The sequence below is a fragment of the Lithobates pipiens genome, unplaced genomic scaffold (genome assembly GCF_037356315.1).
Source record: "Lithobates pipiens isolate NorthernLeopardFrog02 unplaced genomic scaffold, aLitPip1_a1.2 Scaffold_8, whole genome shotgun sequence".
Lineage (NCBI taxonomy): Eukaryota > Metazoa > Chordata > Amphibia > Anura > Ranidae > Lithobates > Lithobates pipiens.
In genome coordinates this window covers 409,447,870-409,473,328 of record NW_027507903.1, presented here as the reverse complement: position 1 = coordinate 409,473,328, position 25,459 = coordinate 409,447,870, and the positions used below count along the sequence as shown (strand labels likewise).

At 41.2% G+C, this 25,459-nt stretch overlaps 1 protein-coding gene across 1 annotated transcript; it reads left to right on the top strand.

Annotated features, from left to right (window-relative positions):
* Nucleotides 1-14,721: 14,721 nt before the first annotated feature.
* Nucleotides 14,722-24,610, top strand: LOC143962180 (uncharacterized). Its single transcript, XM_077471512.1, has 4 exons — nt 14,722-14,835; nt 20,532-20,756; nt 23,180-23,488; nt 24,510-24,610. The coding sequence occupies exons 1-4, from the start codon at nt 14,742-14,744 to the stop codon at nt 24,608-24,610; spliced, it is 729 nt and encodes a 242-aa protein (XP_077327638.1). The 5' UTR covers nt 14,722-14,741.
* The last annotated feature ends 849 nt before the right edge of the window (nt 24,611-25,459 follow it).

The following is a 25,459-nucleotide window of genomic DNA, read 5'->3' as shown; positions in this document are numbered from 1 at the left end:
AATATGCGTACAAGACCCAAAGGGGCTGGTAATGGGCAGGGAGGGCTACCCATGCCATTTTTCTCAATGATTTTCAACCATATTGCAGGAACCAGATATAACATTAAAACCGCAAGCAGCTTTAAATGACGTTATTTCCGTTAAATGTCATTTTGTGCAGGGACTGTTCTAAACATGGGAAACAAGTGGCACTTCAGAGGCATACTACAGACACCCCCCAGGCACCATATTTAAAGGAATATTTCACTTTTTTTTCCACTTTAATCGTCATTAAAATCAGTGCTCCCGCCAAAACGGCCATTTTTAAAACTTTTTTTTGCATTGACCCATGTCCCCTGGGGCAGGAGCCAGGTCCCCAAACCCTTTTTAGGACAGCATCTTGCATATTAGCCGTTAAAATTAGCACTTTTAATTTCGAACGTTGGAGTCCCATAGACTTCAATGGGGTTCTAACGTTTGTACGAATTTGGGGTCCGTTTGAAAGTTCTGGTGCGAACCGAGCCGGGGGGTGTTCGGCTCATCCCTAATGGAGAGTGATCGGAGTACTGGCTGTCTGCACTTTTACTTCCTCTATAATTCCCAGAGTACTACCTAAGCACCTATATGAGTTTATATATTTTTCTAACAGTATGAAATAAAAATCATGCATTATTTTTTTTGTAATCCTTTAGCAGATATGGCTGAACAGAGTTGCTCTGGATCAGATTTGGAGCTGAAGCAATAATTTCTGGAGCAGCTCTGGAACTGGAACTAAAGGTCTTAGGCCGCGTACACACGGGCGGATTGTCTGTCCAACTTAGTCCGCTGAACCGTGTTTCAGCGGACAATCCGCTCGTGTGTGGGCTTCAGCGGACTTTTTCAGCGGACAATCTGACGAACAAAGTCTTACGGAATTTCCGTAAGACAGTCCGTTCAAACTTGGTTTTGTCCGTCCAAACTTGGTTTCAGCGGACAGTCCGCTCGTGTGTAGGCAAGTTGGACGGACTAAGTATGGCGCATGCTCAGAAAGGATTTACACGGCCGAAGGTTGCATTGCAGTGTATAGGACGTTGTTTTTCTAGTCCCGTCGTACGTGCTGTACACGTCATCACGCACGCTTTCAGCGGACTGTCTGCTCATCGTGTGTGGTCAAGTCCGTTCATGCAAATTTTGAACGGATTGTCTGTCGGATTGTCTGACGAACTTAGTTGGGCAGACAATCCGCCCGTGTGTACGCGGCCTTAGGCAGGATTCACACCTATGCATTTTTTTGTGCCTTTTGCATTTTGCAGATTTGCACTACGCCAGTTTAACATGGTTTCCTATGGAACACGTTCTGTAGTGCAAATCTGCAAAATGCAAAAAGCACTAAAAATGCATAGGTGTGAATCCGGCCTTAGAATAGCTGAAGCTAGAGCTAAGTTCTTGGAAGAGGTCTGGAGCTAAATCCAAAGGTATTGGAGCAGCTCTGGAACTAAGGGTGAGCTTAACCACTTTCAGACCGGACCATTTTGCTGGTAAATGACCAGAGGTCTTTTTACACTTTGGCACTGCGCTGCTTTAACTGGTAATTGCGCGGTCATGCAATGTTGTACCCAAACAAAATTTGCGTCCTTTTCTTCCCACAAATAGAGCTTTCTTTTGATGGTATTTGATTGCCTCTGCGATTTTTATTTTTTGCGATATAAACGTAAAAAGACCGCAAATTTTGAAAAAAAATGATATTTTCTACTTTTTGTTATTAGAAAAATCCAATAAACTCAATTTTAGTCATACATTTAGGCCAAAATGTATTCAGCCACATGTCTTTGGTAAAAAAAAAGTCAATAATTGTATATTTATTGGTTTGCGCAAAAGTTGTCACATCTACAAACTAAGGTACGTTTTCTGGAATTTACGCAGCTTTTAGTTTACGACTGCCTATCTCATTTCTTGAGGTGCTAAAATGGCAGGGCAGTACAAAACCCCCCCAAATGACCCCATTTTGGAAAGTAGACCCCCTAAGGAAATTGATAAGAGGCATGTTGAGCCCATTGAATATTTTATTTTTTTGCCTCAAGCGATTGAATAATGACAAAAAAAAAATTTTTTTTTTTTTTTTTACACAAAGTTGTCACTAAATGATATATTGCTCACACATGCTATGGGCGTATGTGAAATGACACCCCAAAATAAATTCTGCTGCTTCTCCTGAGTACGGGGATACCACATATGTGGGACTTTTTGGGAGCCTAGCCGCGTACGGGGCCCCGAAAACCAAGCACCGCCTTCAGGCTTTCTAAGGGCGTAAATTTTTGAGTTCACTTCTCACTACCTATTACAGTTTTGAAGGCCATAAAATGCCAAGATGGCACAAAACCCCCACAAATGACCCCATTTTAGAAAGTAGACACCCCAAGCTATTTGCTGAGAGGCATGTTGAGTTCATGGAATATTTTATATTTTGCCACAAGTTGCGGGAAAATTACAAACTTTTTTTTTTTTTTCACAAAGTTGTCACTAAATGATATATTGCTCACACATGCCATGGGCATATGTGAAATGACACCCCAAAATAAATTCTGCTGCTTCTCCTGAGTACGGGGATACCACATATGTGGGACTTTTTGGGAGCCTAGCCGCGTACGGGGCCCCGAAAACCAAGCACCGCCTTCAGGCTTTCTAAGGGCGTTACAGTTTTGAAGGCCATAAAATGCCAAGATGGCACAAACCCCCCCCAAATGACCCCATTTTGGAAAGTAGACACCCCTAAATTTAGGGGTACACTAGTGAGACTAGGTAATAAATGGCGGGTGCCCTGAAACTATAAAAAAATAACTAACCAACCAGCGTCACCTGTAACAGTTATATGGTGATCACTGGTGAAAGGGTTAACTAGGGGGCAATCAGGGGGCTTTATGCGGTAGTATATGGGGGTCCCTGGCGCTATAAAAAGCTGCGGCGAACCTAAATACCTACCTGCCTAACTAGCGTCACCTGTGACACTAATACAGCGATCAGAAAAACGATCGCTTATTAGGCTGGGTTCACACTGGAGCGATGCGGGAACGCCACGAATGCGCGGCGGGTTCCCGCATCGCATGCCTCCCGGCGGCAGTTCACATTGCCCTATGCGAACTGCTGGGAGTGTCAGTGAAATGTTACTGACACCCCCAGATCAGTTCGCATATCGCAGTGCGATCTGCAAACTCGGATCGCATGGTGTGAACACCCATGCGATCCGATTCTGCTGCGGGCCAAAAAAAGGGTCCCGTGCGAATTTGCGGCGGGTGCGGCGGGTGTGGCGAATGGCTGAACTCGAATCGCACAGAGATCGGATGTGATTTGCACTGCAGTGCGGTGCGAATCACATTCGTTCTCATAAACCGCTGCAATGTGAACCCAGCCTTAGTGACACTGGCGACGGGGGGTGATCACGGGGTTAAACCTTTATTGGGGGGGTTAGGGGGGTACATTAGAACTAAAGGGGGCTAACTCTAACTGCCCTAACAGTTATTACAGTCACAAATGACACCAATGCAAAAAAAAAAAAAAAAAAAAAAAAAAAAATGACATTGGTGTCACTGTGACTGGGGGGCAGGGGTAATTGGGGGGGTGATCGGGGGGTAAAGGGGGGGTGTGAGTGTGCCTGGCATGTTCTACTGTGTGTGTAGAGTGTTGGTGCAACTCACCGATCCGCTCTCCTCCGTGTCGGAACGGAAAATACCGACACGGAGGAGAGAATACATCACTTCCTCTCCTGTGTTTACATTACAGGAGAGGAAGTGATGTCACGGGGGATTTCCATTCGTCGAGAGCGATCGCGAGGGGGTGGCCATGAATGAATGGCCGCCCCCTCATCCCGGATCGCTCTCGAAGAAATGCCGACCGCCGCAGGCACCGGGGGGGGGGCCCGATCGGGCCCCCCACCCGCGGGCAGGCAGGGACTTATATATACGCCCATATGCCTGCCCGTGCCATTCTGCCGACGTATATCGTCGTGCGGCGGTCGGCAAGTGGTTAAACTGCAGAGAAAGTCTGAAGCTGGAGGTCAACTGCTAAAGCCACTCCATGGAGCTAACAAACATGGTTATACGTTTATCAAACAGAGAAGAGCTGTGATCCCGACTGATCTCTCAGGTGTGCCAGTTTTTGAAGCCGAGATGAGCAGTGGAGAACATGTTCTTCACTACTCATCACAGGACACACCCTTCTGTCATTCACTTTTACACAGATGACCAGTTGTCATGGTTATGCAGTAATCTTTCTCTGTCAGCTTTCCTCCCCTCCATGTGTTCAACTTTAGAGGCCAGCCACCCTCACCTGACTGCTTATATAATCTTCCCTCAGCATAGCTCCACCTCAGCCTCTAATTAGGAACACTATATTAACCTGTGCATTGCAAGCCAAACTTGCTGATCAACCATTGTGTGTTTAGCTTTCGTGTGCTACTTGCTGTGTCTCCTGTGTCTGAGTCCAGTTACCGATCTTGGCCTATCCCTGTCTGCTTTTGACCCTGATCTTTGGTGTGTGCTATGTTTATCCTTGTGTGCTAGTCACCCCCATCTATGGTGTGTTCTCTGTTTATCCTTGTCTGCTAGTTGCCCTGACCTTGGCTTATCCCTTTACTATTCTTGTTGTTTCAGCCTGCTGCTTCCTTCCTCTTTCTCCTGTAATCTACCATGAGCGTGAGCTGTGAGACCATGGGGGTCCTGACCTAGAGCCAGACTGCAGAGCAGTCCATCCTCACCACTAGAGACTCTAGTGAACACCTGCTGGCTCTTAGACTATGCACTCTGGGGAATCTATGCTCTAGCTCCCAGTGGGATCTGTGTTGATGCTCCAGTAGACCTGCTTCCTGAACCTTCCAGACAGAGTTCAATCCACAGCAGTCAGTCATAGGGTTGACTACCTTAGCAGTCCACTCCTGACTCCTACAGAGTGAATCTGTCACCTGGACTCAGGTGACCTGACACCAGTTTATGAAGGTGAGATCTGAAGATCTTACTGGCCATCTCTGTAAAATATCTCTGCCTCAGATTCTCCAGTTCAGAGGTGGGTGAGAAGCTGCTGTGATGTGAGGAAGGAGGCTTCTTTCTTTCTAATCTCAACAATAGCAAGCTTAAGGCCGGGTTCACACTGCTGCGATGCGGGAACGCCGCGAATCCGTGGCGTTTTCCCGCATCGCATTACTCCCGCCGGCAGTTCACACTGCCCTATGCGGACGGCTGGGAGTGTCAATGATATGTTAATGACACCCCCAGATCCGTCTGCATATCGCAGTGCGATCTGCCGACTCGCACAGTAATCGGATCGCATGGTGTGAACCCCCATGCGATCCGATTCTGTTGCGGACCAAAAAAAGGGTCCCGTGCGAGTTTGCTGCGGGAGCGATGCGAATTCAGCCATACTATCTGTATGGCTGAACTCGCATCGCTACGGAGATCGGATGTGATTTGCGGTGCGAATCACATCCGGATCTCCCTCCGCAGCAGTGTGAACCCAGCCTCAAGATTGATATAAATAATAACTATATATGTTTATGTGTGTGTATATATGTGTTTCATATATCAGTGATGGCAAACCTTGGCACCCCAGATGTTTTGGAACTACATTTCCCATGATTGCTCATGCACTCTGCAATGTAGTTGCATACATACACTATAGTAATAATGCATTTTTTTTTTAGGACCCATTCACATCTGAGCAATGCAGAATTGTGCAATTCTTGCCACAATTCCAAATTGCTGTACAATTTTGTCAAAATACACAATGCGCTTAGCTCAGTTAGGATACATGCATTTTGCCACACATTTTGTCATTTGATAAATACACCACCAATGTGCCAAAATGCACAATGCTCCATGCCCAAAAAATTTTCAATTTGGCTTTTTTGTGTGCTTTTTGGTACAGATTTTGATGGACTTTTTGCTGCTTTATTCAACGCACATTTTGGCTTGTTTTTTAAAATGCATTTTGGTGCTTTATTAACATGTATTTTGGCTCATGTTTTACCTGCGTTTGTGTGCATTCCCGGAAACAGATAAAAAATGCAAGATATGCTTGCGGTGCCATTAATTGCTAATGGCACCCCAAAAGTGGCTAGCAAATGTGCTGTTTGCCAAAATACGCATAAAAAGGAAATCCAAATGCACGTTAAAAAGGTGTCAAACTACATGCTAAAAGAAGCGCCACAATGTGCGTTACAAACCACACTAAAATGCGTGTTAAAATAACCTGTGCTAAAATGTGTGCTAAAGGGCCAAAATGTGTGTTTAACCACTTGCCTACAGGCACTTTCACCCCCTTCCTGCCCAGACCAATTTTCAGCTTTCAGCGCTCTCACATTTTGAATGACAATTACTTAGGCATTCAACACTGTACCCAAATAAAATTTGCGTCCTTTTTTTCACACAAATAGAGCTTTCATTTGGTGGTATTTAATATCTAGTGTTTTATTTTTTATTTTTTGTGCTATAAATAAAAAAAAGACAAAATTTGGTGAAAAAATGCCGGTTTCTTTGTTTCTGTCATAAAATTTTGCAATGTAGTAATATTTCTTCATACATTTTGGCCAAAATGTATACGTCTACATATCTTTGGTAAAAATAACCCCAATTAGTGTATATTATTTGTCAAAGTTATAATCTAGAAGCTATGGTGCAAATCATTGAAAATTAATTACACCTGATCACACCTGATGTACTGAGACACTAACAAGCCAGGAAAGTAGAAATACCCACAAAATGACCCCATTTTGGAAAGCAGACACCCCAACGTATAATCTATGAGGCATAATAAGTCTATTGAATGGTTCATTTTTTTCCAGAAATTTTTGTAAAATGTGGAAACAAAAATGAAAACGCATTTTTTTTCCCACAAAGTTGTCCATATTTAAGATATTTCCAACACATAGCATGTATATAGCAACAATGACACTCCAAAATACATTCTGCTACTCCTGAGTGTGGCAACACAACATATGTGAGACTTTTACACAGCCTGGTCAAATACAGAGGCCCGCCAGTGATGTAGCACCTTCAGGCGTTCTACAAGCATAAATTACACATCTCATTTCTCAACCACCTATTACATGTTTGAAGGCCCTGGAGCCCCAGGACAATGGAAACGCCAACAAAATGACCCTATTTTGGAAATCAGACACCACAATGTATAATCTATGAGGCATAATGAGTCTTTTGAACAGTTTTTTCCAGAAGTTTTTGGAAAATGTGGAAAAAAATTAAAACTCATTTTTTTTCCACAAAGTTGTAAATTTTTAAGATATTTCCAACACATAGCATGTACATAGCAAAAATTATACCTCAAAATAAATTTTGTTACTCCTCCTGAGTTACCACATTTGTGAGACTTTTACACAGCCTGGCGACATACAGAGGCTCACCATTGAAGTAGCACTTTCAGGCGTTCTACAAGCATAAATTACACTTCTAATTTCCTGACAACCTATTATTTTTGAAAGCCCTTATATTTCTAACACACAGCCTTTACATATCAAAAATTACACTCCAAAATAAATTCTATTGAGGAAAGGGTAAAAAAAATAAAAATATTACCTGTGGTTTTTGTAGTGTTCCCAGAGAAGGGAATTGGTCCAGGCAGTAGGCAACAGGCAGGGATGTGCTTAGCAACGATAGTAATTATCCAGGCAGCAGGCAGGAATATTGTCTATAGTCAGCACAAGGATATCTCCAGCACAGCTAAAGCATTTTTCCATAGAAATTGTCCAGGCAGAGACAGCCAGCACAGCCATAATATTGGTCCTGGTACACCGTTACCTGCCTGCACCCATTGTACTGCTCCCCAGCCCTTCATAAAACATACTGCCTCTTGCTACAGCTTATTATTTCCATAGTCCAGGTAGCATGCAGAGGTGTGATCAGTTTGCACTGCAGGCAGGGAGATAGCGGCAGTAAGTCAGCAGCAGGCTGAGGGCCACAATCAGGTAAGACCTGTGCACAGGGGCACAGGGGTAGAGGCTTCGACCCAACAAATCTTTATGAAGCCTCCGGACTCCAGACCCTAATCTGGAAATTACGAAACCAACAAAAACAAAAAATTGTTTTCTCCATCTGGAAAAACATTTCTGGAGCCCCTCACATGTGAGACCCCTGTGCACTGCAGTAGCAGGGCAACAGATAAGTCCAAGTGATAGGCAAAAGCATAGTCCATAAAACATGTCAGGGGATTCGTGGTGTGTCCTTTTCCCCTTACCTTTTGACATGCTGTATTAAACTGTTAACGTTTTATATCCCGCCTGCGGCGGTTTTCTTTGTTGCTGTTACATTGTCAATTTTGATTATTTGTATCGGAATGTACAAATTCATCTGTTGTACAAAACCTTTTCTCAATAAATATACATTTAAAAAAAAAAAAAAAAACATGTCAGGGTCAGTTCACGTACAAGCAGTCCAAGCAGTAGGCAGAAGCGTAGTCAAAAAACAGGCCAGGGTCAGTTCACGTGAAAGGCAGTGGCATGGTTATTTGACGAAGCATGGGGAATGGTCAGCACAGATGACGAAAATGGGGAAATGGTTAAGAATATGGGCTAATATTTTAGGGATGTGTGATAAAGTCTGAAGCATTCACCAATGCAAAAGTCGGGTTTGGAGGGACACTGAGGACAATGATTACGGCGGTAGTGGTTACCACTCTCACCTAGCAGTAATAAGGGTCGCTGGTTCAAATCCCAACCACGACACCACCTGCCTGGAGTTTGCATGTTCTCCCTGTGCCTGCAGTACTCCGGTTTCCTCCCACACTCCAAAGACATGCAGGTAGGTTAATTGGCTTCTATCCAAAATTGGCCCTAGTATATGAATGGGGACCTTGGATTGTGGTCTCCTTGGGGGACAATGTGAATGTGCAATGTACAGGGATAGGGACAATTGTAGACACTCACTCAGGTTGAACTGGATGGACTGGTGTCTTTATTCAACCTTACTAACAATGTAATTATGTAGCTGGTATCTCTTCTAAATCCATTTTTGCTGCATACTCCACATCTTTTCTGGTGTCTTCGGCCTGCTTCAGATGGTGGAATGTGGTCCAGGAAGTGCCGTTCATGAAGTCGGCTAAAAGCATCAGAGCGAAGGTTTTCTGGGGGGGGGGGTCTTTGATGGTAGATGAGGGACGTGACAACTTCTATGAATTTTAGGAAGTGGGCAGGGCTTTCTGTGGATTTGGTGTGAATTATGGAAGGCATTACAAATGGCCAAATTAATTAAATAGAGTTCTACATTCTTGTACCAGAAACGTGACCTCCTTATTGATAAATAGGGCTGAAGCATTTGGTCGTTAAAATCCACCCCCCCCCCCCCCCCCATGTACAGATTGTAATCTTGCACACATGTTGGCTTTACAAATGGGACCTCGTCTTCTCTGAACTTCAACTGTAGTGTCATGATGGATGGTGGACATCATGTACACATTCCTGGTATCCTTCCACCTCAAGGCCAGCACTTCGTTGCATCTCAAAGTTGCTCTTTCTCCCCTTCGCAATTTCTTATTTAATATCGCTTGTGGAAAGCCCTTCCTATTCTTTCTGGAGGTTCCACAGGCCAGGATTTCTGCGAGAAAAAGGGGCAGGCTGGTGTAGACGTTATTTAGGTATACGTGGTAACCTTTCTTCAGCAGTAGGTATGCCAGGTCCCATACAATTTTACCAGTTGTGCCTATGTAGACCGACACTCAGGGGGCTGGAGCTGGGAATCTCTTCCTTCATATATGCGGAACGCATACAGATATCCCGTGACTCTCTCACAAAGCTTATAAAATGTCACTCTGTATTTGGCCCTTTTGCTAGGAATGTATTGTTTTATTCCTAGCCGGCCTGAAAAGGGTACCAGGGACTCATTACACATATATGCCTTTCGGGGACAGAGTTCTGCAAATTGTTGGGAAAAGTAATTAATGAGTGGGAGAATTTTATATAATTTGTCATAATTTGGATGATTGCTGGGAGAGCACTGGGTGTTGTTACTGAGATGAAGAAATTGCATTATCATCTCGAATCGGGACCTGGACATTACAGAAGAATAAATGGGCATGTAGTGGATGGGGTTAGTGGACCAATAGGCATGTCCTTCATTTTTTTTGTATGCCCCATGTTTATGGTGAGGCCCATAAACAATTTGAACTCCTCTACTCCACTCAAACGGACGGGCGTATGATGTTTAGGGGTTGTTGGAAATATGCTGCTGGGTATATAAATTGGTCTGGTCCACGATGAGTTGCAGCAAAGTGTTGGCCAAAAATAAATAAAAACATTCAATTGCAGAAAATTTTGGGGTATTGGCCTCCGTAAGTAAGGAAGTGGGGCGGGGGGTAGTGATGATTTCAAATATTATTCCCCGTGTTTAGTGGTCACTTATATATTATGCTCTCACCGGAAAAAAGACCCCATCCGGGGTGGATCAACCTTCACAATATCAGCTATTGTGTCGCTCTCTGGCTTGCTTCAGATGTAATGCTGGGGATCCCTCGTTTTTCCGTGAGTAAAGTGTGCCACGTTATGTGTGATAAAAGAGAGGCACATCCATAGTGTGATAACGTTTAAAGAGTCATATTTATTCAATAATAGATTAAAACTACTTACAAAAGCAGAAAATTAAATTGCGGTTGTTAGTGCAGCTTTAAAAGTCCTGCTCGGCTTCCTCGCCGTCTATGCTAGAGGTGTACGTCGCTTGGCCAAGCGACGTACACCTCTAGCATAGACGGCGAGGAAGCCGAGCGGGACTTTTAAAGCTGTTTTAAAGCTGCACTAACAACCGCAATTTAATTTTCTGCTTTTGTAAGTAGTTTTAATCTATTATTGAATAAATATGACTCTTTAAACGTTATCACACTATGGATGTGCCTCTCTTTTATCACACATAACGTGGCACACTTTACTCACGGAAAAACGAGGGATCCCCAGCATTACATCTGAAGCAAGCCAGAGAGCGACACAATAGCTGATATTGTGAAGGTTGATCCACCCCGGATGGGGTCTTTTTTCCAGTGAGAGCATAATATAGAAGTGACCACTGAACACGGGGGAACAATATTTGAAATCATCACCCCCCCCTCCCTCACTTACGGAAGATTCCGTCACGTACCAGAGACTATTCACATTTTTTAAATAATTTTTAATTTTTATTGCACACGTTTCCACTTTTATGTACCAGCATTGTGTTATCTATTATTTATTATAACATTAATTTGTTTATATCTCACATGAAGTTTGTGTAAACATCACAGTCACCACATTCACTGGAAGTTTAAAGATAACACATCCTGCCTTATTCCAATTCTTCTTTTATATTTAATTTCTTTTTCTATTAATTTTACTTACTAAAATATTGGCACATGTAGATGCACTGGCACTTGCACTTTACCAATAGCAGCATATTGTTATAGCTATTTTTGGTATATGGATAAGCAGCTTTCACTTTATAGTTTTCATCTCACTATTTTTATTTAATTGCCAGCACGCTGAAAATTATATGTAATTGAGTTCTTATTGATAAGTTTTCAGTAGTAAACGGTATAGCGCCAGATCTATTCCTTGCTGTCCCCTTCAATATTTTCCACCTAATTAGGTAGAAATAAATAGAGGCTGCTCTTACCTATATTATATATATATATATATATATATATATATATATATATATATATATATATATATACACTTGTTACTTTTTAAGCTGAGTGCTCCATAGCGCAACCTACCTCCCTCCTAATTTTGTTTACATTTAGTGATCGGCTGTGAATGGATCACAGCCAATCACGTGATAAACAGCCGCCAGCCATTGGCTGTTTACCCTTGTCGGTGAGGAGCAGTGTTCCTGGGAACACGCCGCCACTGACATGACCGTGCTGCGCTCCCGATCATGCGCATTTGCGGTCTAAAGTGGTTAATACCCATTGTGATCAGCTGTGGCGTAATCGCGGCCAATCACATGGTGCACAGCCATGCCCAATGCATGCCCTGTGTTTATCAGCCACCGTCATATGACAGCAGCCCAGAACAAGAGCAGCACTGCTCCGCTGTCATATGACGGTGGGCGGGCGGCAACAGGTTGAAAAAGCACCAAAATACACAATAAAACCACGGGCAGTGCACATTAAAAAAAATATGGCGTGTTAAAAAAACTGCTAAATATGCGTAAATAATGACAAAATATGCAATAAAAAAGGGCCAAAACACACATTTAACTACTTGCTTACCGGCACTTAAACACCCCTCCTGCCCAGACCAATTTTCAGCTTTCGGTGCTCTCACACTTTGAATGACAATTACTTAGTCATGCAACACTGTACCCAAATTAATTTTTTGTCCTTTTTCCCCACAAATAGAGCTTTCTTTTGGTGGTATTGGATCATCACCGGTTTTTTTTTTTTTTTTTTTTTTTGCACTATAAATGAAAAAAGACTGACATTTAAAAAAAAAAAAACAAATTTTTCTTTGTTTCTGTGATAAAAATTAGCAAATTATTAATTTTTCTTCATAAATTTTGTCCAAAATTTATACTGATGCATATCTTTGGTAAAAATAACCCCAATGAGTGGATATTATTTGGTCTTTGTGAAAGTTAGAGAGTCTACAAGCTATGGTGCAAATCATACAAAATTGATCACATCTGATGTACTGGTGGCCTATCTCATTTCTTGCGACCCGAACAAGCCAGGAAAGTACAAATACCCCCCAAATGACCCTTTTTTTGAAAGTAGACTATCCAAGTTATTTAGTAAGAGGAATGGTGAGCTTTTTGATGTTGTCATTTTTTCCCACAATTCTTTGCAAAGTGAAGATTTTTTATTTTATTTATTTATTTCCACAAAATTGTCCACAAAATTGTCATTGTAATAGGTTATTTCTCTCACGTGGCATGTGTATACCACAAATAATGCCCCAAAATAAATTCTGCTACTCCTCCTGAGTATTACGATACCATGTTTTCCGCAGCCTGGCCACATAGAGAGGCCCAACATGCAGGGAGCGCCGTCACGTGTTCTAGGAGCATAAATTACACATCTAACTTGTTGACTACCTATTACACTTTTGAAGGCCCTGGAGCACCAGGACAATGACACGTGACACCGACGTGGCACTGATGACAGATGGCACTGATATGTGGCACTGATACATGGCACTGATGACACGTGACACTGACAGATGGCACTAATATGTGGCACTGATGACATGTGGCACTGATGACACGTGGCACTAATACGTGGCACTAATGACACATGGCACTAATACGTGTCACTGATGACATGTGACACTGATGACAGATGGCACTGATACCTGGAACTGATGACACGTGACACTTATACGTGGCATTGGGGACAGGTGGCACTGAGGACATGTGGCACTGACAGGTGGCAGTGGGGGCAGTGGGGACAGGTGGCAGTGGGGACAGATGGGCACTATATTTTAGTTTTATTTATTTTCTTTATTTTTACACTAACCGCAGCGGTTCATCTCTCCCTCCTCACACACTGTCTGTGTGAGGAGCTAGAGCCGGCGATGAGAGATGATCTCATATGTTTACAAATGAGATCATCTCTCATTGGGCACGCCGATCACGCTGTAAATGGCTGCTGTGATTGGCCGTTTACAGTAATCTGTGACTGGCTGTGTCCGGGGGACACGGCCAGCACAGAACTTCCGCGGTGGCACGCAGAGGGGAAGTTAAAGGAAGGACGTCCAGGGACGCCCTCCCGGCAGATAGCATCCGCGCTGCAGCCATCTTTTGGCTATAGCGCGGGCACAAAGTGGTTAAAGAATGTGCCAAAATGTGTGTAAAAAAACTGAGTTAAAAAAAGCGCCAGTGCTTATTATTTTCATGCAATTACCTGGTCTTTTTAACTTTCTGGTTTCACTTTTAAAACTCAGCTGCATTGTAATCACACAGGTGTCTCAGTAAATCACATACAGCCCTCCTCCTTCTACGCAGATCTCAGGTGTTCTCAGAGGAAAAACATCTCTTCTCTTCTTCTTCTGAGAACAAAATGTTCTCCGGTTCATAAACAGAGAACTAGTGAGAACTGAAATGAGATACATGATCTCTGTTTGATAAACATACACCATGGATCCCTGGCAACTATAAATTGCCTTGCGCATTTCCATTAGAAGCAAAGAAAAGTACCTGATTCTTCTGTGAAAGATCATGTGACGCTCCCATTCCATCCTTGATGCACTGCTGGGTGCCTGAGCAATCAAGTATCTGGTGAAGGGGGGGAAACTAAGTGGCAAATTAGCAGCTGATCTAATTTCCTACTTACAAACAGACCAATAGTCTAACATCTTGCATGGTACGTCAGAGCTGGATAACGCACAAGGTTTATTAGGGCCAGCTATATATCTAGGAGGCCCACCTACAACCGTCATGCTGCTGCAGTAAACCAGGTGGATTGAGCAATTAGTGAAAGGTATTCATCTGCCTGTCACTTTACAATTAAAGATCGACTTGTCAGCTGTTGGTGTCTGATGGAATGAGCCATAACATGTATGTACAAATAGTACTACTTCTCTGTGCCTAGTATAAATTGGAGCGCCAAAGCTATGATGTTGACCAGGGTCCCTTTCTACTTTAATTTCTGCAATATGTGGCTAGATAATAAACCAGAGTTTTATGTAATCCTTCGCACATTTCCCCTTCTGTATTGTTACAGGAAGTGGCTTTTTTTTTTTTTTTAAAACCTATTCTATAGCTTTTGCAGCATTTATCACACTACATAGTAGCTGACCTCTTTGGCCACAAGTAAATGTCATAATGCCATTTATGATAAATAGAATGATAATGTGGCTGTCTGATTTCTCTGCAATCGGCATGCTCTTCCTATCGACTGGTTTGACATCAGCTTTTGGTAAGTTTAAATATATTCTTTTGATTTTATTCTGGAGTCTCACTGATCCTGCTGCTTTTTCTGTAATGTAAAATATCATCTTTGTGTAACAATATTCTCTATGGAGAATGTGAAACCCTCTCCTAATGGTGGCATCATATGAGGACTTGCTACACATAGAAGTCTGATTTTCAAAATATATTGAATGAAGAGTGCTCGATGACTATGATTCAGCTTCTTGGGATTCATTAATATTTAGAATCCGATCCCATTTTACAATGTTGAATGTAGATTAACTTTTTAGTTTTTGAGTATAATAAGGAACATAAGTTTCTTTTTAACAGTCCGATGTTAAATTCTTTGACTAGACAAAGGTTGGCTTAAGTATCCATGTAGGTGTTGAAGCATTCCTTTGTACCATTTTAGGGGTAAATGTAAAGAGTTGGTAAGCATGACTTTAGTGCAGTTTTTATATGCTTATTTACAATGTGTGTGTGTGTGTTTTCCCCTTCTTTTTTTTTTTCTCAATTCCATAAGCATTATATGTGCTTAAGCAAACAATTTCAAAGGAAGACTTTTTACTAACTAGTGCCCTACTATTTTGTTAATACAACATGGAAGTGATTTACTAAAACTGGAGTGTGCAGCTCCGCATAGAAACCAATCCGTTTCCATGTCTTTATTGTCAAAGAATAATTGAACAAGCTAAAGTTAGAAGCAGGCTACCATGCACAGCTGTGCCAGATTCTGAGTGCTCCAGTAAATATCCCTCGTGTTAGTAAAGATTGACTTAAAGTATAACTAAAGGCAAAACCTTTTATTTTTATTTTCAGTTTTGGATAGAGTGGAGATGGATTAAAACATTGTCAATTTTTAATGCTGTCTGTGCCCCCATTAGGGAGATTCACCCCCTCTATGTGTTCTGTTTACCATTATCAGTAAGTAAATAGGTAAAAGTAAGTTAATCAAGTAAAAGAAAATCTAAAGTTTTTGCGTCCCCAGAAAAGTAACAGATTGGAAATCTTCCAATGGGAAAGCTAGTTCTGAAGACCTAGGGTTGCCTAAGAAATTCCAAAAAAAGGTCCATGCAGCTCACAGGTGAGCCGTTGTTCTGCCGAGAACTGTCCCCCCATCGCATAGTATCCACCTCGTACTGCGCAGGTGCCGCGCTTGCTCAGTATGGAGGAAAAGGAGATGCAAAAAGTCTCCGAAGATGAACGGCGCCTGCACACTTAATAGTACCTAATGCCCTGAGTCCAGGGTCAAGCCCCACCACGCTGGCCACGCGTTGGCAATTTTTTATTCTAACTCTGTCCACTTGGATGGTGGGGCTTGAACCTGGACTCAGTGCACAGGCGCCCTTCATCTTTGAAGACTTTTGGGGTCTCCTTGTCCTCCGTACTGCGCAAGCGCAGTGCGGACACTATCCGACGGGGGATAGTATTTGACAAGACACCGCTCCAAAAGCATGATCTCCTCACTGCAGGGTACTCGCCCAGTCGCAGTTGAAGCAATAATGGAAGGCAAATCCAGATGGCTGCACACCAAACTGAGATTCAAATGCCTTTATTCACATAAAACCATGAAGAGCACTACATGTACAGGCAAGGGAGGAACGGCTTACATGTTTTGTACACAAATTGTGCTTTATCAAAGAAATTCCCTTATTTTGCAGGGATTTCCTCTCACTTCCTGTTTGGCTATGTGACAGGAAGTGAAGGGAAATCTTTGCAATGGGACACAGATGGCAAAAAAAACAGACAGGGGTTATAACCCTTTGCTTTATCCGAAATGGGGGGGGGGGGGGGGGACTAGAGTTCTACTTTAAGCTGGCCATACAATTTCCTTGTTCAATTTCATTTACTTTCAACTATGTATTGCATGGTTGTGCCTAATTGCATGCAAACTGAAAGTGTTTAGGTTTGACCTCCATATTATATGGTTTGGCAAATCTAAAGGAAAATGGTATAAGAAAACCATATAATGTATGGTCAGCTGTAAAAAGCCATGAGAAATGGATTTGACAATTAGTAAAGCTGGAATTCTTGTTACAGGTGATCAGTATTCATAGCCATAATTTACTGCATATACCATAATTTGAATTCACTCAATTGATTGTCATTACACATCAATTTCAAATTACCTGACATCTAATTGTTGTGAACAATTTAAATTAAATCCATTCATATTGACAGTATTATCACCTCGAGGAAGATAAAGGTTCTGCTTGAAACACACAATGCTAAAACATAATGAAATGTGAACCCTAGAGGTCACAACATCAAGGTTCAGGGGGGACATCTGTTATGTAAGGGTAATTCAAACTACCAATGTAGACTTCTAATGAATTATAAATAATGTTTAAAACCAATATAATGGCACATTTTATTCTTTTAGGAGCATATGGGATGGTATGGTATTATACCATCCCAAAGAGGTGCTTCAGATAATATAACCAGTTGCAGGAGGTTTTTTGACAAATGCAGGCTTTTAGAAATGGGCACATACTTTCAAAAAAATGAAACATTCTGGTAGTTTATTTATTTTAATTGATACTGTGGTACTCCTATTATTATACAGCCATGTAACTGTGTGCATGCGTGGTGTTGCCAGCCTCAGTTGATCAATGAACAATGCAAGCAGTGGTGGGGTGATGGATCTATGAGGAGGAGCATGCATCCATGGAGGAGGGCTCTTTGACATAATGTGCACATATGTTAACCGCTTCAGCCCCAGAAGATTTTACTCCCTTCCTGACCTGAGCACTTTTTGCAATTCGGCACTGCATCTTTTAACTGACAATTGCGCGGTCGTGTTACGTGGCTCCCAAACAAAATTTACATCTTTTTTTCCCATAAATAGAGTTTTCTTTTTGTGGTATTTGATCCCCCCTGCGGTTTTTATTTTTTGCGCTATAAATAATAAAAAAAGCACCAATTTTGAAAACGCATTCTTTTTTACATTTTGCTATAATAAATATCCCCCAAAAATATATAAAAAAACATTTTTTTTCCTTAGTTTAGGCCGATACGTATTCTACATATTTTTGGTAAAAAAAAAAAAACGCAATAAATGTTTATTAATTGGTTTGCGCAAAAGTTATAGCATTTACAATATAGGGGATCGTTTTGTGGCATTTTTATTTATATATATATATATATATATGACACATTTTTGGGACCATTGTCATTTATACAGCAATCGGTGCTATACAAATTCACTGATTCCTGTGTAAATGACACTGACAGTGAAGGGGTTAACCATGAGGGGCAGGGTAAGGGATAAGTGTGTTCTGGGGCGTGTTTCTAACTGTGGGGGGGGGGGGGTGTGGCTACATGTGACACGTCACTGATCTCTGCTCCCAATCACAGGGAGCAGAGATCAATGACACTGTCACTAGGTAGAACGGGGAGATTCTTGTTTACATCAGCATCTCCCCGTTCTTCCCCGTGAGACGATCACGGGTATCCCCCGCGGCGATTGAGTCTGTGGGACCCGTGACTGGACTCACGGAGGTCCCAGCTGGTGCGCGCACTACCGGCGGAGCACTCGCGATGGCATGGCAGCATATTTAAAGGGACGTACTTGTAAGCCCATTTGCCTGTCCATGCCATTCTGCCAACGTACATCGGCGTGCCCCGGGCGGGAACCGGTTAATAAGTTGTTACGCATTAAGACCATATGACCACTACTGTGACATGCTTTATATGTGTGCTCAGCAGGCTGTTTTTCAGTGAAGAGGAGTGGTATAGTCAAGGGGAAAAATTAAAGATCATTACCAGGCGCTTCAAAACCAGAGGGTGGAAGCGGTACATAGTCAATAACACAAATAAGGTCAGAGTAGGTGGTGTACTAGCAAGGTCAGGTCAATCATGATATAGGAAATCATGGTCATACAGAAACACATCCTATGGACATCAATCTGAAAACTACAACTGCAATATGGGCATTGTTGTCCTTCTAGAGAAATTTAGACCAATATGCACAACACCTGAACAGATAAAAAGGTCAACTATGCTTATGGCAGGACACAGGAAAGGGGGCTACAGAATAGTGAATGCCAGAAAGGTATCCTATGTGGAGCCACCGCTCAATGTATATCAAAAAGTGAGCTCATCCTGACACCGTGGCCGATCTTCACTATTTCATATAATTTATTATGCAAAAGTTAAAAAAGTGCAGTAGTAACCACATTGATATGTTGTACCCAGATAAAGTTCTGCAGAAGAAAGGGTGTTTTTCGAAACGCGTGGAACTTCTTATGTGGACCAGTTTTGTAAAAACATGTGTGTTTTTTTTTTGTTTTTTTACTTTTGTATAATTTGGAATTTTATGTAATATATTTCTGTTTTTGTTGGTTTTGCTCACTACATGTATGCTCTTTTACAGTACAACACACATTCTGTTATATGGTGGGATATTTACTGTACTGTGATGATATTTTTGGTTTAACATTTTATTCAAGAAACCTACTTTTGTTCATGGTAAAGAGGCACATGACTTGATTACTGCAAAGGGCCTACAATAGTAATTTATGCTGTTGTTGACAATTACATAAATAAGTACCGTATATACTCAAGTATAAGCCGAGTTTTTCAGCCCACTTTTTGGGCTGAAAAAAGCCGCCTCGGCTTATACTCAAGTCAGTGAAAAATGTGCCCGAAATGGAGGAGAAAAAGGGGCGGGGCCATGCCGCTGGGTGACGCTCGTGAATGGCCCGGCGCCCCTGTGAGTTTCCCCTCCCTCTGTGTCAGTTTGCCGAGCAGCGCGCACCGCACCATCCCCCCTCCTCACGTTCTAATGTAATGCAGGGCTGTCTTACGATTCCCCTTCCTCCCCCTCCTGCTGCTCTGCAACGATGTCCCACCTCCTCCTTGTTATGGCAAGCAGCCACATAGCGATGTCCCACCTCCTCTGGTACAGTGATCCAATGATAGGAATCACTGTGCCGTGTGTCATAGGAGGCGGGACATCGCTCCCGCGGCTGCACGGGACATCAGCATCACAGCGGGACATCAGCATCATGAGGTGAGTGAAGTATTTCATTGAATACACCGGTATTGTGTGATAATAATTTGTTATCCAGAGCAAAATTTTACAATGGCTACTGTATATTTAATGGGCACAGGCAGGCTGTACGGTATATTTAATGGACACAGGCAGGCTGTACGGTATATTTAATGGGCACAGGCAGGCTGTATATTTAATGGGCACAGGTTGCTGAATGAGCTAAGGTTTTTGTACTTTTAAAGTTATTGTTGATACCATATTGTTTTTATTGACCCTCTTTTCCACTTACAGAGATAGTTTACTGTTTTTCTTTGAAATAAATATTCAAAAACATTATTGGTATCTATTTTTATTTTTGAAATTTACTGGTAGATGCTGCATTTCCCACCCTAGGCTTATACTCGAGTCAATAACTTTTTCCAGTTTTTTGTGGTAAAATTTCTCACCCTCGGCTTATATTCGGGTCGGCCTATACTCGAGTATATACGGTAAAACAAGATATGAATGTCTTGAAACTTGGAAAATATTGTGGACATGTTCAATAATGGCACCAGCAGATGATTTTTGTAACTTGTACTTAAAACAGGCCTTTTTCTATTGCAGCATGGTAAACATATCTACTTTTTGTTTTAGTACTTTTTTTTCCCCCCAATAGCAGTATTGCATGCCTTGTGTATTAGCTTAAGACTGTTAAAATCTTATTTCAGACATGCAGAAAAAAGGAGCTCCTCCTGGAACAGATATCACACTGACCTGCCCATCTTCAAAAGTTGGTGGACCATCGCGCTCTGTTTCTATCCCTACAAAAAGGAATATCAGACAGTTCAGTAATGAAGATACTTTGTATATCATAATTTCCGACTTCAGTGAATATCATAAAGGCCCATACTTGTGTATTAATAGTAATGGAACAATATTAGAGTTTAATGAAAGTGAGTACATTTTTTTTTAGGATGCCAGTAATCGTAGACCAAAGCATGGACATGTGTACAGATCATTTTGGCCTAGCAAAATGTTGATTATCCTAACTAAAAATGCTGATACTAATTTTAAAAATGTGTTTTTATTTAATCTTACCTAGAGTACACTGACCCTAACTTTTTGACTTTGCCTATGGCCTTTGACCCTAAACTTGGCTCTGACCCTGACCTAGATCAAACTCCGATCTAGCTAGCTTAATTTTTTTTTTCACATAGTGTTCTTTGTTTACACTGTTCTTGTCTACCAAGGAGATAAAGATGCAATGGGGGTTATTTACAAAAGGCAAATTCACTTTTTACTTCAAGTGCGCTTGGAAGTGCAGTCGCTGTAGATCTGAGGGGAAGATCTGAAATGAGGGGAAACGCTGCTGATTTTATCATCCAATCATGTGCAAGCTAAAATGCAGTTTTTTTTTATTTTCCTTGCATGTCCCCCTCAGATCTGCACTTTCAAGTGCACTTGTAGTGCAAAGTGAATTTTCCTTTTGTAAATAACTCCCAATGTGTCCTTTTTTCCATTTGAAGAGGAGAAAAAAACAAAGGGATGGGCTATACAGTGACTGATTACTATGACAGCTAATTAAAGTAATCACAGTGATCGGTGACCTGGGCTCTTGGTGAGAGGTCTCTTATCTGAGAGTATGCTGTATAGCCCCATTTCCATGTGTCTGCATGTATGCGTACACTCGGAAGCAAGGGGTTAACCCTACACTTTTATTTATTAAGTGACTATTGTACCTAAACATCCAGTACTTGCTTTCTGTGGTGATAAAAGAGCTAGGAGGGCAACACATTTCCACAAGGCCCTGAGATCTTATGCCCTTAAAGATTAGCTGATGTTAATAAAAGACTCAAAAGCCACTGACAGAGTAATTAACTGGAAAAATAAGATGACATTTTATTCCTTGCACTTCTGCCACGTTTTCTCTGGCAAGTTATAGTAACAGCACTGGCCCCTAGTAGTACACTGACTTTTCTGACGGCTTTTCTGATACCTGTATCTAATTAAAGCATTTGTTACCCCAACAATTCATATTCCTGATATCTGACTGCTGTACCAGGTACTTGTATGAGAAAGTACACTTGTTTCTGAGCCACAAATAATATACACATGTGGTTTAGCTGTGATTGTGAGGACCAGAAGAATGGGCAACTAAGTGGAAAATTAGGTTTAATGTTGATAAATGTAAAGTTATGCACTTGGGGGCTAAGAATATGCATGCATTATACATAGTAGGAAGAGTACAACTGGGGGGATCCATAGTGGGGAAGGATCTAGGGGTTTAGGTAGATCATAAGCTCAATAATAACTAAAAGGTGCATTTTTACAAAGCGAGCAAAGCCCTTTCTTTTATTAAGAGAGATATTATTTTGCCCCTGTACAAATCATTAGTAAGACCTCAACTGAAATATGCAGTTCAGTTTTGGGTACCAGTTCTCAAAAAGGATATCGGGGAACTGGAGAAAGTGCAGAGAAGGGCGACCGAACTGATAAGAGGAATGGAGGAGCTCAGCTATGAGGAAAGATTAGAGGAACTGAATTAATTCTCAAGAGAAGATTAAGGGGGATATGATCAACATGTACAAATATATATAAAAATATATATGTATGTAATGAATGTTATTCACTTTACAGTCAACACAGAGGACAAGGGAGCACTCTTTACACCTAGAGGAAAAGATTTCATCTCTAAATACAGAAAGGTTTCTTTACAGTAAGAGCTGTAAAAATGTGGAATAGACTCCCTCCAGGGGTGGTTCTGGCCAGCTCAGTAGAATGCTTTTAAGAAAGGCTTGGATTCTTTCCTAAATGTACATAATATAAATGGATACTAACATTTATAGGTAAAGTTGATCCAGGGAAAATCCGATTGCCTCTTGGGGATCAGGGATGATTTATTTTCCCCCCTGCTGTAGCAAATTGGATTATGCTTTGCTGGGGTTTTACGCCTTCCTCTGGATCAACTGTGGGTATAGGATTGTTGTGTATATGGGATTGTATGATGTGTGTTTGTTTTTATGATTGAACTAGGTGGACTTGTCTTTTTTTCAACCTAACTATGTAAGTCGCATACCCCTGTTTGTCAGAAGACTTGGCTTTCTTGCAAGGGCAAAGAACAGACAAATATACTCTATGAGCAGCTGTGCTAACCACTGTGCACATGTTGGAGCCACGCCAAAATACCATAGCAATTAGACAAGCTGATAAAAGTGTGCATTATTCTCTGAAAATGTGCAAGTAAGAAAGATCAGCCACTGTTTTAGGAAGTAATTTAGTGATAAGGTACTCTTTAGACAGTTATTTTTATAAATGCAAACAGTAATTTTTAAAGATTGTATTTAACTCTATAATTGTGAGTTATTTTTTTTTTCAGTTTCTACTTCAGAAGCAATCATAAAGTTTCGGTCTGTTGGGGACAATCTCCTACTGATTTGCTCCATCATGAAAAAAGTCACATACGTTAAGTGGCAATGGACATCATCTGACTCACTAAACAGTGCCACCATACAGGTTAACCCTGGTAATCAAGTTACAAGTAATGGGCCTTTTCATGTGGAGACTACAGATGAAGCAAATTTTGCTATTAAAATTTCACCAGTGAGCTTTAATGATTCTGGTCAATACAAATGCTATTTCCCAGATGGCAGTGATGGAATTACAGTAAATCTTGTCACTGTGGAAGGTGAGTATATTTTATAAAAGTTAATATCCAAAAAAAGTATACTATGTCAGGTTTATAAAACACTATTTGTATACTATACAACCGTGGGGGAGCCAAAACAAAGACCTTGATCTGAGCCCATGGGCTCTACTGTGTCTGGCAGTAACTCTTTTAGACGAGCTACCTGAGATGCTGGACAGTTCTCGAACTTATCCCTTGGACAATCTTACCTTGTTTCTAGTGAACCTTGAACTCTTTGCTCCTCCCATGAACTTCCTATTTAAGCCATGATTCTGCTCTGTTTGCCAGATTATTGTGCTCTATCCAGCCAATATCTCTATCTTGTCACTCCTGCTGCCATCCAGATCTTCACTACCACTTGTTTTCTATCTCCTAGCTTGTTCTTGATTATGCTTCCACTTAATCCCAACCAATCCTGCAGCCACTTGTCTGGCTTGTTTACTGACTACGCTTCTGCTTGATCCCTACCTGCTATATCTGCTACTGCACCCCAGCTTGCTCACATCCTCGTAGGTGATCCTAAGAACCTAACATGCAACAAAATCCACCTCCACCATCAGGTGCTGTGGTGAAGACCAGTTGGTTAGTAGACCCTGTGCCTCAGGGGAGCCCACGTTATCCACCAGGGTGACTTTCCCCTGTACTTTTCTTGCTGGCCTCTCTACTACTATAGCTGTTGGTCTGAGCCTGACCCCTGGCTGTAACAACAAAATTATTGCAGATGAACCAATGTCCTCAGTAGACAGTGTTCATTGGTTGTGTATTAGGAGTATGCTGCTCCTTTTCTGGGTTTGGATGCAAGATGACACCATGAAGGAAAGTTAAAGGTAACATGATCATAGTGCACTCCACATTTTATTACTTAATATCACTTATACTCCACACTTGTCTCCACACAATATTTCTTCTTCCCCCATCTGCTTTTGTCTAATCGGATATCTTCAGAAGTAGAATAATATGTTGAGGCTCCTAATTGGCTACCATACTCACCATTTTGTTTATGTTATCTCTTTTTCTATAGCCTTGCTTAGTCAGCCTTCAAAGCATAGTAGCTGCAGGAACATCTATACACAAAGTATTTTTAAAAATGGGACCTTACATATAAAGGAAATGTCTGTTTAATTACATCAGGCCCCCAACACCAATGCTAAATCTCACATTATAGCCATAAAAAGAAAACATATGGGGAAAAGTTAGACTATACATGTATTCTAAACCTGGATTTTGCATTATGAGTGTGACATTGCAATGCTTCCGATGATATATTGGGAAAGCTGAGTATCCTAAATCTAGTACGAAGACACTGCTGCACAGTGTAAGAGGGTCCTTTTCCAGACATTTGGGTCCACATCATTTCCGTTATCTTTCCTGAAGGATCTTAATGTCACCCTTGCCTAGGCTGCATGGTGGAAAGCTGGGTCAAAGGTACAGTAAGTCTATTTTTTTTCCCAGGTGTTTTTATTTTTTTATTTTTATTTTTTGCTATTATGTGGTGTTTTGCCATAGGTTGGGGTCCAATGTTTGCTTTAATTAAGCCAGAGCCTAATAAAATCCAATGAAACTAATTCTTTTGCAATTCACTAATGTTGCTTGCTACAATCTGTTATATGATTCATAATTTAAAGATAAGTGTAATGCAGAGGTGAAACGTGTGTGTGTTTTTTTTATTTTTTTTATTGAGAATATAACAAAAAAAATATATATTATATATATATATATATATATATATATATATATATATATATATATATATATATATATATATATATATATATAATATAATATGTGTATGTATTTATTTCTGAAGGATGACATCAAACATACCTCTCATAATTATACTGAGGCCCTCCTACGTTAGATTAAATTGGAATTGCATATAACTTACAGATGACCTCCTAGTGCTGAAACCATTCAAACAAAAGTAATACATTTAAAATTACCTAAGACCATCATCAATGGATGACCCTTAGG